The following is a 19,092-nucleotide window of genomic DNA, read 5'->3' on the forward strand; positions in this document are numbered from 1 at the left end:
ACCTGGGGTCCCCGGGGGCCTGCTCTCCAGTCCTCTGACGAGCCAGAGCCTGCAGCCGCGGGACACTGGGGGAGGTGGGAGACCCTCGGCAAAGGGATAACTCCAGAATGAGGGTGGTCAGCCTGCCACGGGGAACTGGGAAGGGGGCCCAGGTGTGGGGCAGGTACAACCCGGGCCAGATGCTGAGGCCTGCCTGTGGTCCCAGATCTGGTCTGAGAGGCACTGCCTTGCCACATGACCTCGGGGTCACCGTGCTGCCACGTGGGCCTTGGGTCCCCGTCTGAATAGCGGGTCAGGCTGGACTGTGTCAGGAGCCCTTTTGCTCCTGATGGGGACTGTTGAAGTGGTTGGTGTCCAGACTTGGTGCTTTGTGTCTTGGAAACAGTCCTAAGGAGGAAAGGAAGCAGCTCCATCCAGACTCTCGTCCATAGTCCTTCCTGTCACTGATTTTGAATCTGAAGTAGGAGTCAGATTAAAGCAAAATCTTTAAAACCTGCAGTGGGGGATTTTAACCTTTTTTAAAGCAAAAAGCTTCTGTATTGGGAGTTTGGGCTTCTTAAAATACCTAGCGTTTGACCATATATATATATAGATAGATATATATGTATATGTGTGTGTGTGTGTGTGTGTGTGTGTGTGTATGCATGTATGTATATATATCAAGGGACTTCCGTGACATTCCAGTGGTTGAGACTCTGCACTTTCACTGCAGGAGGTTCAGGTTCCATTCCTGGTCGAGGAGCTAGGATCCTGCATGCCCTGTGACTTGGCCACAAAAAACAAACAAAACCCCCTAGTGTTTGGGACACCTTTTGGGGAGAGGGTGGAGGCACTGATGGAGGATTCAGAGGTTCTTTCCAGGCCTGGGACAAGGTCCAGGGTGAGACCCCAAGGCCAGTGAGAAGCCTGCACCCCATGACCACCCTGCAGAGCCATATCCCCCACACCCTCAGCCGGGTTCTGTTTCTGGTCCCCGAGCAGGGCTCAGCCCACTTCCCGATGCAGAGCACCCTACAGAATTGGAATCATGGGAGCACCAGCCTGGCAAGGCAGCGGGGTCTGCAGGAGGGTGCCATTCCCACCCCGTCCCCCAAAATGCTGCGTCAGGCCTTCTCAGCTTCAAGCTAATTGCCGGGGTGGGGGGATGTTCTGCTGGGGGCTTCACATGGCATCACACTCTATGGGAGCGCCCCCTACCCTCTGGGCTGTCTCACAATGGGACCCACTTGGTTCCTGCTCCAACCTTCTTAAAAATGGATTCTGTTGTGTCCCTTATTGTGTGTCTCCTTGGGTGACCTTACTTACCTGTGATCTAGGCCTCAACTCACAGTTAAGCAGGAGGGAGGGGAGGGTTCCCGACTGACCCAGTTGTCTCCTCCCGTCCACTGCTGCAGGGGGCTCCTGAGAGTGTGATTGAGCGCTGCAGCTCTGTCCGTGTGGGGAGCCGCACAGTACCCCTGGACACCACCTCCAGGGAGCAGATCCTGGCCACGGTCAAGGATTGGGGCTCAGGTTTGGACACGCTGCGCTGCTTGGCACTGGCCACCCGGGACATGCCCCCGAGGAAGGAGGACATGCAGCTGGATGACTGCAGCAAGTTTGTGCAGTACGAGGTGGGTGCTGGGACCCCAGGGCCGTGTGTCCACCTGCAGCACGAGGTGGGTGTGCAGGAGGAGGTGGGTGTTGGGGCCCCGGGCCCACGTGTCCGCCTGTGGCACTGGGCAGGTGGCAGGTTGAGGATGGGTCCAGGCCTCGCTGGCATCTACCCCCTCCCTACAGACGGACCTGACCTTCGTGGGCTGCGTGGGCATGCTAGACCCTCCGAGGCCCGAGGTGGCTGCCTGCATCGCACGCTGCCACCAGGCAGGCATCCGTGTGGTCATGATCACAGGGGACAACAAAGCCACAGCCGTGGCCATCTGCCGCCGGCTTGGCATCTTCGAGGACACGGAGGATGTGGCGGGCAAGGCCTACACGGGCCGCGAATTCGACGATCTCAGCCCCGAGCAGCAGCGCCACGCCTGCCGCACGGCCCGCTGCTTCGCCCGGGTGGAGCCCGCCCACAAGTCCCGCATTGTGGAGAACCTGCAGTCCTTTAATGAGATCACTGCCATGGTGAGGCCACAAGCTGGGAGCCTGGGGGAGGTGACGGGCTGGGGTATGGTGGGAAGCACTGACCACAGGGCTTAGAAAGAGCAACTGGCCAACCCCTGCCTCTGCTTCATTCTTATTTTTCCCAACATCTTATTTCAAAAAATTTCAAGCCCAGAGAGAAATTGAAATGATTTTTATAGTGAATGCCTGTAAATATCTGCCATCTAGAGTCTATAAATAGTATAGGTATATTTGCTTTATCACATACCTGTCTGTCTACCCATCTTTAATCCATCTTTTCTTAATGCATGTCAGACTCAGTTGTAGACATCAGTACACTTTGCCCTCCGTCAGTACACAGGAGAGGGAACTTTACCATCAACCCATGAGGTTCCTTTATGCACCCTCTCCATCCGGCCCCCAGCCACAACTCGCAATGTCTGCTCTGATTTTGTTTTTTTCATCTTGGATTATTTTGCGTCTCGTGGATTTTCACATGAGTGGGATCATACAGCATTTGCTGTTTGTGTCTGGCTTTTTTCCTTTGAGGTTTATCCATGTTGCTGAGAGATTCAGTACCATGATTTTTCACTTCTTTTTCAGTGGCATTACACTGTGTAATACCAGTCTCTTCATCCCTTCACCTCTGGATGAACACTTGGTTTAGTCTCAGTTTTTGTTCTGTCTCATTCTTGATTGCTGACCTTTTCATCAACACTGATCTTATTCTTAACCTCGATCTCACTCCGCCCTGTCTTGACCTCAGTTTATAATCTTGACCTCCAGCCTATCCCAGTCCTTTACGTTGGCCTCAGCCCTTATATATGGCTCAGTCTTGACCTGATAATGATCTGGGTGCCAACCTTGACTTGACTACAATTGTAAACTTGTTCTTGGCCCTTATTTTTGACCTTCACACTGACTTGCTCCCTGACCTCAACCTTAAACATCTTAAACTGATCCTTTACTCATTTCAACTTTGATACGGGTTCCAGTCTTGACCTGGACCCTGATCTGATCCTTGACGTTGACCCCCTCTCAATCTACTTTATGTGGGCCTCGACTTTGATCTGGGCTTCAATCTTGACCTTGACATCAACTCTAACTTCTACCATGACATCATTCCTGAGAGTGACCATAGCCTTGACTTATCTCTCCCTTAATCTAGTTTTTTTTATCTTGAACATGAGTCCATTCTTGACCCTGTTTTTCACCTTGGCTCCAACCTTCACCTTAACTACAACCCCTAACTCACCCTTGACCTGGGCCATGACCTTCACCTCATTCCTGACTTGACCTTAACTTTGTCCTTCACCTCAGTTTCATTTTCTACCCCACATCCCACCTTGCTTTCATCCTTGCCCTCAGTGTGACTCGCCTTCTTCCCGTCCTCACCTCACCATCTTCTCTGACCTTAAACTTGACCTTCTTCTCAATTTCGTCCTTGTCCGCACTCCCTGCCCTGTCCTTAGCCTCAGCCCCAGATCAGTTTCTAGGCTTATGACCTCACCATTGGTTTCGTTCAACTGTCTGCTTCCTCGGGGACAAGCCCTAAACTTGGCGACAGGCTGAGTGGAGGGGAGTCAGGCGGGTGGCAGGGAAGTTTCTCAGGCGTGAACCCCCCTAACCTGGCCCTCAGACAGGAGACGGAGTGAATGATGCCCCAGCCCTGAAGAAAGCAGAGATTGGCATTGCCATGGGCTCTGGCACAGCCGTGGCCAAGTCAGCGGCGGAGATGGTACTCTCAGACGACAACTTTGCCTCCATCGTGGCCGCAGTAGAGGAGGGCCGGGCCATCTACAGCAACATGAAGCAATTCATCCGCTACCTCATCTCCTCCAACGTTGGCGAGGTTGTCTGGTGAGGCCCTCTATTCCATCCTCCCAGCCCTCTGGACCAGCTGTGGATCCCCAGGACAGGGAAAATACCTGGTCTGGGATGAGGCGACAGGAAGAATGCCTGGTCCTGGGATGGGGCTGCAGGGATGACGGGACCCATGTCCTGCCTTGGAAGACTGGGGCCTTCCAGAGCCCCACCTCAGGGTGGGCAGGAACGGGGAACACCCCATCATTCTCCAGAACCCCTGATAGTCCCCAGGGTGGTGCTGGAGAAATCCCCTGGCATCCCTCCAGCCATGACCTTCTTCCCACTTTCAGAGTCCTGCGAGATGGGAGAACTCACTTCACCTTTGGGCAGTAATGTGTCCGTGTGTGTATGTGTGCGTGTGCACATAGGGTGTGTGCCTGAGTGAGAGGCGTGTGTACACATGTGCATGTGACTTCCTGTTCATCTTTGGGCATGAGTAGAAGCACTGAGGATTTGTGCCTGCATGTAATCGTGTATGCACTTCGGTTCACATGTGAGTGATGCCTGTGGCGAATGGTGAGCGCACGTTTTCCTGGCCATGTAAGAATTATGCTTCTGTGCACGTCAGGGCAAGCGTGTCAATGTTTGCTTGTGTGTTGTGGGATTGTGTGTCCTGCGCTAGGTTTTTTGCACACATCTTTGAACAAATGTGTATCTGCTCAGGCACGCACTGTCCACATGTGTGTGTCTGTGTGTGTGTCTTAAAGAGAACTTGCGCCCTGTCCTCAATGGGAGAGGCCTAAAGGGCGGGTCTCTCCAGGCCCCAGAGCTGGGACTGGGGGTTCAGGGGTGGCCCAGTGTGAACAGAGTGTATGCACCCACTTCTCACTCACATGCACACATCAGAACTAGCAGAGGGAGGTGGGGCTGCTGCAGAGACAGTGGGTGGCACTCCGGGCCTAGGGTGTGAGTAGCAGCTGGACCTTCCATTTGCTGGGGGCTCAAGCCCATGACTCTGGTTCCAGCATCTTCCTCACAGCCATTCTGGGCCTGCCCGAAGCCCTCATCCCTGTGCAGCTCCTCTGGGTGAACCTGGTGACCGATGGCCTACCTGCCACAGCCCTGGGCTTCAACCCACCAGACCTGGACATTATGGAGAAACGGCCCCGAAACCCTCGAGAGGCCCTCATCAGTGGCTGGCTCTTCTTCCGATATCTGGCTATTGGAGGTGAGTGGGGCCCCAGCTTTCATAGGGATTCCTGGAGTTTCCTAAGACCCTTGTATTAGTTATACTTACAAACTCCGGACCAACATGACTCAGCCTGGCTTATGTCAAGAGAAACTGTATGTGGACTCATGTAACTGAAAAGACTAGGTATGCTTCAGTCATGGCTGGATCCAGCCCTCAGACTATCATTGGCATATTTTAGCTCTGCCTGAGCTTCATTCTCAAGCAACTGCCCCTTGGGGTGGCAGGATGGTTGCCAGAGCTCCAGCCCTCAGACTTGCCCCATTATAATCCCGAATAAAGCAGAAGAAAGAGTCTTATCCTATTACTCCTGTAGAAATAGCATAAAATTCTCAGACCTGTTCTTCACCCATGTTGGGTCACCTGCTTATCTCCTTGCCAATCACTGTGGCCAGGGATGGAGCAGATGCTGACTGCCCATCAGGGCCACTGCTGACCCCGAGGGTAGGTGCTGCGTACTCAAGGGAGAGAGTGGTTCCCTGACAGAGACTCAGCGAATTATTGGGAAAGGGAAACAGATAAGAAAAGCACAGGCGTCCGCCATAGCCGGTTTCTTCCCGCCCTCCCCGCAGTGTACGTCGGCCTGGCTACAGTGGCTGCCGCCACCTGGTGGTTCCTGTATGATGCCGAGGGACCGCAGGTCACCTTCTACCAGCTGGTAAGCAAGGGGTGGCCAGGGAGCCCACTGGGGTCATCTGAGAGGTAGAACTCGCAGCCCATGTTGTTGTTGGAGTTCCAGGAGAGAGGGAATCCAGAACCCCATGGGTGGCCAGTGGCTGTCCCTCCCCACCCCTGCACACCTATAGACACCCACCACTTAAGGAAACAAGCTCAGAAGCCACCAGAAGCCTCGAGACAGCAGCACAGCCCCTGAGCCAGAGAAGATGCTGCTCACTCCCCGTTTCATTCAGTTACAGGGGGCCTCAGGGCTTCACTGCCTGGAAGCCTCACCTTTATTGGGAAACTTCCCAAACATTGAGGGCTCAGTGATAGGAGCATCTGAATGGTGGAACTTTTGACAGAGGGTCAGACTGAAGTGATCAATAGTGGAGGGAAGGAATCTGCCAGGCTTTTATAGCCTACCTGTCTCTTGGGGAAAGGACCCATTGACCTCTTGAAGTCCCCTGGCTGGCAGGTGCACACCACAGGCCTGGCTTAGTTCAGCCTAGCTCTGAAAGGAAGCAAGGAGACGCCACCTCCATCCTGACCTCAACTGCTGTCTGTCCGTCTGTCCCTCTGTCTGAGCAGCCAACGCATCTCCTTTGCTTGAAAGAAACTTCGCAGCAATTCTGGCCAGGCCAGTTGTGGGTTTCCGGTTTAAAGGAGAGAGCTGCCTGGATGTAGACTTTCCTTCCTCTGGTGTGCTTGCCTTTCTATTTTCCTGTAGACAGAAGAGCTCAAGAGAGGGACCCTGACTTCCTGCCCCCGTCCTGGGTGTGTCAGGGAAATGCAGTCTTCCCCACCCCCAGGGGCAGTGTGAGGGTTCTTTCTGGGGTTCACAGCTCAGTGGAGGCAGCTGGGGGTGCTTTCTTTCTCACACCAGCCCTCAAGCACACGGGGCTCCCCTCCTGGCAGCAGTGCAGAGCCTGGGCCCAGACCCCTATCCCAAAGGCTGGTGGCCCTCAGCCCTCGGCAGATGGATCAGACACCTGCCCCTGCAGCTTCTTTGGGGGCGGCAGGTGGAGAGTGGGAGTGTGCTGACCATCCTGCTACAGCCTTCCTCCTGTCCCATCACTATCACCATCCCTTGTGCTATGAACCCCAAATCTCCAGGGGCCTCCCCCCATATCAACCTTCTGAGCAGTCCTATTTAGCCAGCTGCATACCTCCTATGGGATATCCCACGGTTCCAATGCACTCACCAAGGCCACAGTCAAAATCAGTTGCCTTTTTGCAAACAATTCCCTCTTCTGCCATCTGCATCTCAGTTCCACCTCCTCCCTGGTCACCCCAGCCAGACCCCTGGAGTCCTGCTAGACACACATCCCATACCCACCACGTCAGTCCTTGGTCCCCCTGGGGCCACCTTCCCAACTGTCCTCAGGTCATTCCATCTCATTTATTCGCTTGGTCAAGAAGTGGCTGTTAGGCCTGACTGGGCCAGGCACAAATTGCTAGAGCAATGGTGGTGACTGAAATGGCAGAGTGTCTGCAGAGAGTGTCCCGTCTAGTGGGGGACAGAGCCAGGGAAATGGGCGGTCACGTTTTACAGTGAGCAGTGCTTCCGCAGAGAAAAGGCAGGAGGCTGTGGAACTCGGAGGTGGTCAACAGTTAGACCTAAAGTAGAACTCTCAGTTGCAAGTGTTGGAATTTCAGGAGAGGTGCCCGGAGCCTTGCTGGCATTCCTGGAGGAATGCTGAATAAAGGCAAGAGAGTAGATCCTGGATCCCGGTTGCCCAGGTTCACACCCTGGTTCTATGACACACGAGCTGTGTGATTTAGGATAAGCGACTTAACCTCTCTGTTCATTTCTCTACCCACATAAAATGGGTAATAGACCCTGCCTCATAGGGCTATCCAGACAATTACCCGAGTCAGTACGTATAAAGTGCCTAAACCAACACTTGGCACACGGTAGGAGCTATGTAAATGTTAATGAAACCCAGAGGGAGGCTCGCAGGTGAAGGCAAATGGCGAATAGGAAATAGCCAGGGAGGCCAAGGGAAGCAGTAGGGAGAACAGTAGCTTCACCCAAAGAAACAGGCCTGCCACCCCCCAGGGGAGGGGTGCTCACGATGAACCTGTGAGGCAGAAGTTCCAGCCCCTGAGCACCTTCTAATGAACAATGCAGGAGGCCACACTGCGGCCCCTGATCCAGGCACAATGCAGGTGCTCACTGCTGAAACCCAGAAGGTTGGAACTGGGCAGGGTGTTTTCGTTTTTGTGTGGCTGTGATGAGGCTTCGTTGGTGTGTGTGGGCTTTCCCTAGTTGCAGTGAGCAGGGGTTATTCTTCATTGCAATGCATGGGCTTCTCATTGCCTTGGCTTCTCTTTTTGTGGAGCACAGGCTCTAGGGCACGTGGAATTCAGTTGTTCAGGACTTAGTTGCTCTGTGGCAGTTGGAATCTTCCAGGGATTGAACCTGTGTCCCCCTCATTGGCAGGCGGATTCTTACCCACTCTGCCAGCAGGGAAGTCCTGGGATGTTTATCTATTGAAACACCTCCATGTGATCCTATTCTCAACTGTCTTCCCTGGGCATGGGCATGGGGATGCAAGCACACATGGGCCCAAATGGGAGGTGTGTGCATGGCATTGGCGTGTACACGTTTGAGGAAAGTCCTTACCGTTAAGATCTGGAGGTGAGGCCTGACGGTGGTGACACAGCCCGAAAGAACATTTGTCCTCTTGGTCAGTTGGGTGGTTTCAACGTTTAGGACATTTTCTCTGCCCTGTGATCAGTGCCAAATAAAACTGTGCACTTGTCCCAAATACTGGAGCTTGGTTTTTTTTTTTTTGGAGAAATTCCCTCTGTTGATTTAAATAAGACTCTCTCTCTCTTTGTCAAGAGAGAAGTCTAGCCAAGCCATGGTCTTTTATCATTTTGCATCGTGCATGAGAGAGGAAAGAACCAGCAGTCTCTTCGGACTGACAGAGTCGCTCTATCCGCTTTTATGCCATGTGGGGAATGAGGGATGGGTTTCCTGGGCAGGAGGTCAGGCCGCCGATCATTTTACAGATTTCTCTTTGAGGCTTATTTTTGCAGCACGTGGCCCCCATTTCTAAACTTTAATCTTAAAAGGATCACTGTTTCAGAGGAGATTCCAGGGGCCAGATGTTGGAGAACAGAGCTGTGTAATGGTTGTGAATGTTCATGCGAATTCCCATGGTGCGGAAGAGAACGAGACGGAATTCTCACGAGGGGCCTCAGTTCAGCATCTTGTTACAGCAGCTTCTGAGAGCAAGGTTCATGGGAAGGAAGAAAACTCCCCTGGGGCCGCAGGGGCAAGCGCCACCTCCCTTATCGAGTCCTGGGAGCTCCTTGTTCATTGTGGAGAAGTTGTGTAGCAAGCTTGCACCTGACCATGCATGTGTTAGGCCTCGTCATGAGTGAAGGGCAGGTCTGGTAGAGCTCGATTTCAGTGGCAGAAATGAAGAGAGGTGTGAATGGAATCTTATTTAATAAGGTGTGAATGGAATCTTATTTAATAATCATGACTAGGGCCCCAGTAGCCTCATCTTCTGGGCTTCCGAGGTGGCACTCGTGGTCAAGAACCTGCCTGCCAATATAGGAGACATGAGACTTGCGTGTGATCCCTGGGTCAGGAAGATACCCTGGAGGAGGGCATGGCAACCCATTCCAGTATCCTTGCCTGGAAAATCCCACGGACAGAGGAGCCTGGCTCCTACAGTCCACAGAGTCGCGTCGCAAAGAGTCGGACATGACTGAATCGACTTAGCACGCATGCTCACAGCCTCATCTTCTATCAGCCAAAGGTGGATTCTATTCAAGTATAATTTTGCTGATCGATTTTCATATGCATTTACTTATTTGGCGTTAGTCACTCAGTCGTGTCCGACTCTTTGCCACCCCATGGATTGTAGCCCGCCAGGCTTCTCTGTCATTTCCTTCTCCAGGGGATCTTCCCAACCCAGGAATCGAACCCGGGTCTCCTGCATTGCAGGCAGATTCTTTACTCTCTGAGCCACTGGGGAAGCCCTACTTATTTGGTGACTTCAGTTAATCACTGCCTCCCCCAACCCCTGCACCTCTGATCCTCAGGCCCTCACCCACTGAGTCCAGGCCCCCCTGCCATCCTTCCCCAGGCTAATACCAGCTGTTCTCCCCTTTTCTGACCACAACCCCACCCCAGAACATCTTGCCCTTCTCCCTGGCACAGTGCAGCCTCTGTCCCCATCCTGGGTGAGCGAGCACCCCTCCCTGGGCCCTCTCCACAGCAGCACTGGCTGTACTGTGTCCTCAGATGTGAGCTGAGGGTGAGCGGGGGAAGGGAGGCTTCCCTCTTCCCATGCCCTGGTCCCGCCTCTGACCACTCTTCTTTCTGCCTGCACCCCATCTCACCTGGGTGCCCCCAGAGGAACTTCCTGAAGTGCTCCGAGGACAACCCGCTCTTTGCCGGCATTGACTGCGAGGTCTTTGAGTCACGCTTCCCCACGACCATGGCTTTGTCTGTGCTGGTGACCATTGAGATGTGCAATGCCCTGAACAGGTGGGCTGGCGGAGGGGCCTGGAGCGGGGGCTGAGGGTCAGTAGGGGCCCAGGAGTGGCATTGGAGGTGTGCATAATTACAGTTTGAGGGTCAGAAGGGTCCAGAGGAGGATTCTGAGAGCCAGTGGGGACTAGAATTGGGATCCAGGGGATCAAGGGAGACATGGTTGACATGTGAGGAAATAGAAGGGCCAGGATTAGGTCTGAGGGTCAGAGAAAGGGGGTCCGAGCCCCAGGACTGGCCCCTGGGGGCTGAGTGGGCAATAGCCACACACCGCTTCTGGCTGCATTTCCAGAAGCACTCCGGATTTTAAAGGACAACGCTAAAACAGACCAGCTCCTCCCTGCACCTCACTTGGGGGATGGGTGGGGGACCAGAGCGGGGCCGGCCCACATCCTGGTCTGAGGTGAGTGCCCCGTGTGCCCTCAACAGCGTCTCGGAGAACCAGTCACTGCTGCGGATGCCACCCTGGCTGAACCCCTGGCTGCTGGCGGCCGTGGCCATGTCCATGGCCCTGCACTTCCTCATTCTGCTTGTGCCGCCCCTGCCTGTGAGTGGCTGCCCAGCCCTGCTCCCCTCCTCCAGCTCCTGGGTCACAGGGCCCTAATTCTCCTCTGAGGCTGGGTCTTTCCAGGGCCTCTTTGTGATGGAAACTGCTGGGGGCTGTAATGGGGGAGAGGTCTGATGGTGCTCAGTGACCACAGGGACCTGGACCCTGGCCAGCCAGATATGTCCCCCACTTCAGGACATCCCCGCCCCAGACTTGGGGAACAGAACAGGTGGAGGGGAAGGAAAAAATAGAAAATAAAGAAAAGAGGTCCCTCAAGGCTGGGGCAGGAGGAAAGACGATGTGCTTTCCCAATGCAGAATCCCTCCCACTTCCCACCGGGACAGGACTTCATCCTGCAGGTGAGGGCTGGGGAGGGCACCTGGGGCAGAGGAGACCAAGTGGACACAGATCTGGAAGCGGGACAGGGGGACATCTTAGACGTGCTCGTGACGAGTCCACTGTAGCCGGGGGGATGTGAAGCGGTGGATCTGGGCACTCCTTCCTTTAACCGAGACACCCCCATCCCAGCTCATCTTCCAAGTGACCCCACTGAATGGGCGCCAGTGGGTGGCGGTGCTCCAGATATCGCTGCCTGTCATCCTGCTCGACGAGGCTTTCAAGTACCTCTCCCGGAAGCACGTGGACGGTGAGTGGAGGCCCCAGACCCCCCCACCGGCTCGCCTCCAGCCCACCTCCCCGCCTGCCTCTGCCCCCCATCTGCAGTGGGTGTCAGCAGGGTATTGCGCTGCCGGGGCCGGGGCCCTGGGCTCAGCGGGTGGCCGACGGGAGCGCCGCTCAGGACCGGGCCACTTCGCTCTCTTCACTTGCTGCCAGCTCTGCCCAGTCCGGTCTGCTGTGCCCTCCTCTGGGTCTTCCCCTCTGACTTCTCTGAGCTGAACCTGTCGCAACGCAGGCACTCTCAGGACGGCCTCTCAGACACAGACTGGACAGCCACTGACTGCCTCCTCTGGGACCCCAGACCACACTGGGTCAGCCTCCTTGGCATCACCTTGTGGATGGGTGAAAGGGGCATTTTCTGAGTTCCCACCTCTGGGTCTGTCTAATCTCGGGCACAGAGGGCAGAAGGGCAGGGTGGGAGGCAGTGTGTGGAGGGGCGGGCCAGGGCATGCTGTCCGTCTCTGCCCACCTCTGCCAGGGGCTCAGAGAGTGGGCAGCTCTGAACCTCCTGAGGGCAGGGAGGCGGGATCGTTCTCACTCTCTGAACTGCCCAGAGAGGGAGGAAGCCGGGGTGAGAAACTCCCTCTTCCTGGGACTTGGAGCCAAGGCCTTGGGTCTGTGGCCAGGCTGCTGGCCCATGTTAGGCCCAGAGATGACCGAGGCCTGCGGTGGAGCAGCTGGGTGGGTCCTTAAGGGCCACCTCTGGCAGGAATGTATCCCAGGCCCAGCGGGGGATGCCGGGGGTGGGGGTGGGGAAGGGCTATAAATAGATCACTGGTCTGGCATTCCACAGGGGCCAAGGCAATCAATCAGCCCCCATCTCCCATGCTGGCCCGCCCTCCTAGGCACTGCAAATATTTTATCTTATTGAAAAGGCCAAAACAAGTCGGCTTGCACTCTCTGGGGAGGCTGGCCCACCCCAAGTCTGTTCACAGGGTGACCAGACATGGTGGCGGGAAAGGGGGGCTCAGTCAAGTGGAGCTGGTGGGAGTGGGAGCCAAAGTGAGGCTCCAACTCACGGGTGCGGGCAGGGGAGCCGGACGCAGCATTGTGCCTGCTGCAGGGTTCTTTCTGGTCCACCCTCTGGACACTTGAGAATCCCATGGACCGAGGGGCCTGGCGGGCTATAGTCCATAGGGTTGCAAAGAGTTGGACACAACGGAAGCGACTGAGCATGCTGGACGCTCCGGGGGAAGTGAAGGGGGTACTGGCTCTGTCATCTGAAACTCTATCTTCGGGACCCCCAACTCTGACTGGAGCGCGGAGTTGGGGGAGGTCCGCCCAGAAGGCTTGACCTTGGCCACACTCACTCACCTCCACAGTCAGGCCTCCTGGGGGTGCAGGCAGCTCAGACAGCTTCATGTCTTCAAGAGCTTTCTTTGGCCAAGAGGTTCCACACATTTTCTCGAGAAAACTCCCAAGTGAGGACATTTCTCAATCAAGGGGAGAAGCCTCTGTTTCCGGCACTGTTCCAGGGCTGGTTGCTGGGTGATGGCGGATTCGGCCCAGGTCAGGGAGGGGGGCAGGCCTCCAGCAGGACGGGACAGGGGAGCGAGCAGTCCCTGCCAGGCCGGGGTTGGGGTGGTTTGTAGAAGAGGTGGGGTTTGAGCAAAGGTTTGAAAGGGGAGGGTTGAACTTGGTGGAGAAGGAGCTAGGCTCTAGTGGGGCTGGGGCTCAGAGTGCAGGGTACAGGGGTGAGGCCAGAGTGGGACAGGGGCCTCGAGTATCAAGGTGAGGGCCCTGGACATTGTCCTCAGGAAAGTGGAAGCCACAGAAGGGTGGAGGCATAGGAAGAACTGGGATCACCATGGAGGGCAGATGGGGGACGAGGCTAGAGGTAGGGAGGCTGCTGGGGCCTGTAGAGCTGGTCTGGGAGGGGAGACACTGAGGCCCAGGGTGAGCTGGTCCCAGGCAACGCCTCCACCTCCACCAAAAACCCGAGATGTTGACTGTGGTCCCGGTGAGGCTTGGCTTGTGAGTGTGATGCTCGGCTGTCAGGAGTGGCGTGGGGCTGCAGGCTGGGCATCTGTGCCCACTTCAGAGAGATGGGGTGGAGTGGGCCTGCTGGCACCCAGACAGCTCTGCCCCGTGCGGCCGCAGTCCCTTGGGTCTCCTAAAGGCATCCAGGGCGGGGATGAGATGGGAGACCCTGTTATGTTCCCAAGCCAGCCTGGCGGCCTTTTAGGGAAGTTTTGCAGAGGACTGATGCTCATGACTTCCCCACGATTTACGAGGAGTGTGTCCTGCAGAGGACTGTTGGGGTTGCTGGGTCAGCCCCGGGGGGTTGCGGGGTGTCCTCTTGCCCCACCTCCTGGCTCTGCCCAGGTGCGGCTGAGCAGCTGTCAGATGGAGGCCTGTGGGCCTCGCTGCGGGGGCCGGGAGGCCTGAAGAGATTGAGTGTGGACCGATCTGGGAGGGTTCAAGATGTGAGGTGGGCCTAGGGTTTATTCTGATGGCTGTTAGGGAGCCATGGAAGGGCGCAGTGGGCTGGGTCTGTAGCATGATGCCAGGGGCAAGAGGGTGTTGGTGAGAGGCCTTGAGTCAGCAGAGGATGAGAGATGGGCGAGACGTCAGGGTGGCCTTGGTTCCCGGACCTCATCCTGGTGGTTGGTGGTTCACCAAAGTGGAAACCAAGAGGAGAAGGTGCATCGGATGCTCTGGGGGTGTTGATGGAATACCTGGGGTGAAGGAAACCCCGGGGATGTCCAGAGGGATATATAGCAGGGCTGGGGGCTGACCGAGAGATGCTGTGGGAGAGTGGGGCTCTCCCCGGAGAAGAGGAGGCCAGAAGGGGCCCAAAGGAGCCAGCCTGGATGTGTGCTCCCAAACGTACATCTTCACACGCTCTTGGGTTTTCTTCTAGAAGACAAGGACCAGAAGTGAGTGCGGGGAGCAGAGTGGAGTCCCCAGCGTGTACCTCAGAGTGACGGTGCCCAAGCGTTCGCCTCCGCCCCCACCCCCACCCCCACCCGCCTGCACACTCGCCTGCTTGCTCACCGGGCTCACCGCCAGGCCTGGCCTGGGGTCTCCGTTCCCACTCCCGCCTGCCTGGGGGCTCTGTGATTCAGGTCTTTGGGCTCTAGGCCAGGATCTGCAGCCTGCGAGGGGCCTGCCCAGAGGCCAGAGCTGGCCCGGAGCCCTCCTCCCCGGATCCACAAGCACACACACTCACACTCCCAGCACTTCCCTGCTTGGAGGCGGGGCATGCCCTTAGTGACCTGCAGGCGTGTCTACACTGATGGAGTTCTGGGAACCACTCTGATCTCACTGTTAGTGAGTGCCTGGTCAGGGGCCTGGTCGGCCCCAGGGTGAAGAGGGGACATCCGGACCCAGCTGTGCACACGAGGACAGACAGCGCCTTCCATTCCACTCCACTTCCTCGGAACCGACTCACGAGGGCTTGAGCCTGTTTCTGTTTATCCATGCAGGGAGCTGAAGGCTCACAGAGAGGGCACAGTGGGGGAGGGGGGCTGAGCAGGGATCCCCCTTTCCTGGGAAATGGCCAGCCTGCCCGCCTCAGCTCCAGACTCAGGGTTCTCTGTTCCGAGCAAACGAAACACGCCATCTCTGCGTTGCCTGCCCTACCGAGCAGAGGATGGAGTTGCCTTCTGTGTTTCTGCCGCCTGAGACCCGAGACCTCCTTGGGATCGCTGAACACTGCCCTGCCACCCAGCCCAGGACTCAGCCATCTCCATCTCTGCATGGCCGGGTGGTCCTTGGCCTTAGTCTTTGCCCCTGCCCCCCCCCCCCAGCCCCACACACCCATGAGCCAAAAGGGTGTCTGTCTAAGACACCTTAGACAGGTGTCATAACTAAGAATGGCTGGTTATCAAGGGCACATTCCCTCCCTCCGTCCTTGCTGGAGGGACCCATGTGCACCTGGATCACCTCCGTGGAGGGAAGAGAGCGTTCGAGGGACACACATGTTTCCACTCATTTTTTGCTCCTCCAGCAAAGATTAGCTTGATACAGAAGAAGCAGTGAGCAATGACTGCGTCCTCGCCCCTCCTCGAGAGTGTACAGAGTGATTATTTTATATGTAAATCAAGACCCACATCCCGTCCTGGTCCCCAGAATCAAAAGCCCCCTCGGCCTGCCTTGCAGACAAATGGGCTCAACATTCAGCGGCCTCTCCCCCTAGCCTTTGCCCTCCCTTCTCTTGAAAATGAGAGAACCCAGAGTCTCCTGTCTTTGCAGGGGAGGAGGGCGGTGAGGGGGGGTAGGGGCCTGTACCCACCTGCTGACCTGCAGTCTGCTACAGAAATAAAGGCCGGGTGTCTGGGGCCGTGAGGGTCATCATTGTGTTTCCTGGGGAGCGGACACCTCTCTGCCCCCTCCATACTTCCCTTGGGGGCTCCCACCACCTGTGCCCCCTCCCCCAGGATCCGTGAGCAAGATCTGGGGCTCCCACGCCCCCAGCCGGAGATCTTGTCAGACAAAGGGCAGGGGAGACCCTGATTTCTGGAGCCAAGTTTCTGGCGTGACTGCCTTCTCAGGTGCACGGCACTCGACAGTTGTGCACTTGATCAAAGGCCTTTACACGTGATTCATGGGGAAATGAGTCTGGGAGGGGTCCACGGGAAGCAGGACTGGGCCTGGAGCCTGAATATCAGGGGTCCCTTGTTCCCCACAGAGGTGACCCCCAGCCCCAACTGTTCCATGGGTCCTGCCTCTCCCCCAGGTACTGTCTATCTCTGATCCTTACCAGCCCCACCCGAATGCATCCCCCCAAGACTTCCTGAGGTTCACACTGTCCAGGGGCCTCATGAAGCTGCTTGCCATGAACTGACTCACCCAGATGGCCCTGCCCTCCGGGACCGGGGGCTCTGGGAAGGAAAGAGCCAGGGTCCCCTGCCTCCCTCGTTTTCTCCTTTGAAAGGAGGACTCACTGCCCTGAGACGGGTCTCAGGCCCTGCCCACAGGGCCAGAGGTGGGACCAGCTCCATAACCAGTAGGCTTCAGTGCAGAGTGAAAATATGGAGCTTCTTGTTCAAAGATTAGAAGCTTCTTTTCTTTCTTTTTTTGATGTGGGCCATATCTAAAGTCTTCGTTGAGTTTGCCACATATAGCTTCTGTTTTGCACTTTTTGGTTTTCTGGCCCTGAGGCATGTGAATCTTAGCTCCCCAACCAGGGATCAAACCCACACCTTGCTCATTGGAAGGCGAAGTCTTAACCACTGTACTACCAGGGAAGTCTCAAAGAATTCCTTAGCAGTGGCCGCAGAGCAATAAACCACGCATGCAGGTCTCCTCTGAGCAAGAGGGCCCTGTGCAAAGCACGAATGGGATATCCAGGAAGCTGGCCATAACCAGAGCAGGCAGTACCCACCTTTAGGAGATGCCAGGTTTTATCTGGGGGACAGGATTTGACATACAGCTTGCAGCAGGATCTGGGAATGAACAGGTTTCCCCCTTGTACACGGCCCATCTCAGATCATAGAGGCTTTACATACATCTCATCTCGGGCGTCCTCAACCAGCTGCATGAGGTGGGCCAGGCAGGGCTCTATCTGGCCTGATCATCTAACTGGCCCTCATCTTGACAGACAGGCAATAAGCGGCCCTACGATGGGCCTGGGGGTCTGCTCAGGACACAGGCGGGCTCAGGGCTCCCGGCAGCCTCTGGGGCGCGTGGCCAAGCCTGCTGGGCTTCTGCCCCCGCCCCTCAGGCCTGCCCAAGTCCGGCCTTGTCCAGCACACAGCATGGAGCCTGATGGGCCAAGACGGGGCGGCCAAGGTAAACAGAGGTTTCCTACCTCACGGGCGCGGGCCCAGGAGGGAATTCCGGGGAAAGCCCCGGCATCCTTCACTCTGGATCAGGGATGGCAGCCACCAAAATACCCGTGGCTTCCCCCTGCTCCCTCCAGAGGGCAGGATTTTGTGCTTCTGTGCCCCCCCAACCCACTACACACCACATCTGGGAGGGAGGCCCACTGGGGCTGTGCTGGGAGAAGTGGAAGAGCAAACACAGAAAATGAAGACGTGTCCACACAAAGACCTGAATCCAAGAGTCCATAGCAGCTGTATTCACTGTGGCCCCAAACTAAAACAACCCAGACATCCATCGACGGGGAAGGATAAACAAACTGGTGTGTCCATGCAGTGGAATGGCAACACCCACTCCTCCCAGCAATAAAAATCAGCGCACCCATCTCTGCAACAGAATGCATGACGCTGAAAACCCTGGTGGTGAGGAAAAGAAATCAGAACCAAAAGAGCCCATACTGAGCGACTCCAGCTCTGTGAAATTCTAGAAAAGGCAAAACAAATCTAGTAACAGAGTCACAGAGCTGGACTGGGAGCCGGGGAAGATTGACAGCAAAGGGGCAGGAAGAAGGTACAAGAGTGATGGACTGCCGGGGGCGGGGGGTGGGGGGAGTGCGTTGCAGGCATTTGTCAAAATTCATCAAACTGTGACTAAAATGGGCATGTGTGATTGCACGTAAGGTAGCTCAGACAGTAAAGAATCCACCTGCAATGTAGGAAACCTGGGTTCCATCCCCATCAGGAAGATCCCCTGGAGGAGGGCGTGGCAATCCCCTCCAGTATTCTTGCCTGGAAAATCCCATGGACAGAGGAGCGTCTGGCTGCAGTCCATGGGTCACAAACAGCCGGACACAACCGAGCTACTGAACAACAACAACAAATTTATACTCTAATGCAGTTTGATTTAGAAGAAAGAAGAGAGGTGGGGACCAGAGTGGGTAGTGGGTACGTGGTTGCTGTGGGTGTAGCATCTTCAACATCAGCTTGATGTGGACCTCTGGGTGTGTGCCTGCAAAGTGTACAGTGCAGGGGCCCAGGCCAGCCCCAAATTGCCCCACATTCCAGGGGCAGAAAGAGGCTGAAGGCCAAGGGGAAATGACCCCAAAGCATGGAGGAGAACCAGGGGCCTGTGATGCCTCGGACACAGGCAGAGGGGCTCCAGCTGGGTCATGGCCCATAGTTGGGGATAGAAGAGGCTGGAGAAGCCATGTAAGGTCCAGGTGGTGGGGAGAAGCCAGCCTGGGGTCCCCTGCTGTGGCCTCCGCATGGATGCCCGCCCTCCCCACATGTCCCCCAGACAGTCCAGTTAGACCAGCCCAGGGCCGTGTCCCAGCCGGTGTCTGAGAGGCTGAGGCACCAGGCGAGGCCCTGGGACACCTGAGACTGGCCGAGGTGGTCTGGGGACCTTGGGCTGAGCTCCTCTTCGGGCGGCGGTGTGACCTCTGCAACCTTGGGACGCTGAATGGCCAAGAAGACTCTTTGGAGCCTGTGCGACCCCCTTGAGGGCCTGGGCTGGCCTCCAGGACAGGCACACAGGCCCCCTCCATGTTCACAGAGCCGCTAAATTTAGCCAGGCAGGGGAGGCCGTCCTGGGGCCGAGCACTTGGCAGCAATGCCTTGTCTCCCTACAAGGCCCGGCCCAGTGCCCGAGCCGGCCATCTGGCCTTTGGGCTTATAAGGCAGGTCTGGCAGCTCTCAAGGGCTGGAGTCTTGGGGTGGGCTCTAGGCCAAGATCTCAGACTTTGGGGAACCTTCTTCCTGGCCACCAGCAGACATGGGA

General features: G+C 56.3%; 1 protein-coding gene across 2 annotated transcripts in view; it reads left to right on the forward strand.

Annotated features, from left to right (window-relative positions):
- ATP2A3 (ATPase sarcoplasmic/endoplasmic reticulum Ca2+ transporting 3) overlaps positions 1–15,824 on the forward strand; it is a 33,937-nt gene extending 18,113 nt beyond the window's left edge. The window contains exons 13-21 of one of the 2 annotated variants that reach the window (XM_065910077.1): positions 1,395–1,613; positions 1,780–2,115; positions 3,734–3,954; positions 4,926–5,128; positions 5,722–5,807; positions 10,186–10,319; positions 10,752–10,869; positions 11,398–11,515; positions 14,411–15,824. In XM_065910077.1, the coding sequence (XP_065766149.1) occupies positions 1,395–1,613; positions 1,780–2,115; positions 3,734–3,954; positions 4,926–5,128; positions 5,722–5,807; positions 10,186–10,319; positions 10,752–10,869; positions 11,398–11,515; positions 14,411–14,430 (1,455 nt within the window). In that variant the 3' untranslated portion in view covers positions 14,431–15,824. The remainder of the gene's footprint in view (positions 1–1,394; positions 1,614–1,779; positions 2,116–3,733; positions 3,955–4,925; positions 5,129–5,721; positions 5,808–10,185; positions 10,320–10,751; positions 10,870–11,397; positions 11,516–14,410) is intronic. The other variant, XM_065910078.1, reaches the window with a different exon arrangement.
- Positions 15,825–19,092: the final 3,268 nt, after the last annotated feature.

The sequence above is a fragment of the Muntiacus reevesi genome, chromosome 18 (assembly GCF_963930625.1).
Source record: "Muntiacus reevesi chromosome 18, mMunRee1.1, whole genome shotgun sequence".
In the NCBI taxonomy this organism is placed as follows: Eukaryota; Metazoa; Chordata; class Mammalia; order Artiodactyla; family Cervidae; genus Muntiacus; species Muntiacus reevesi.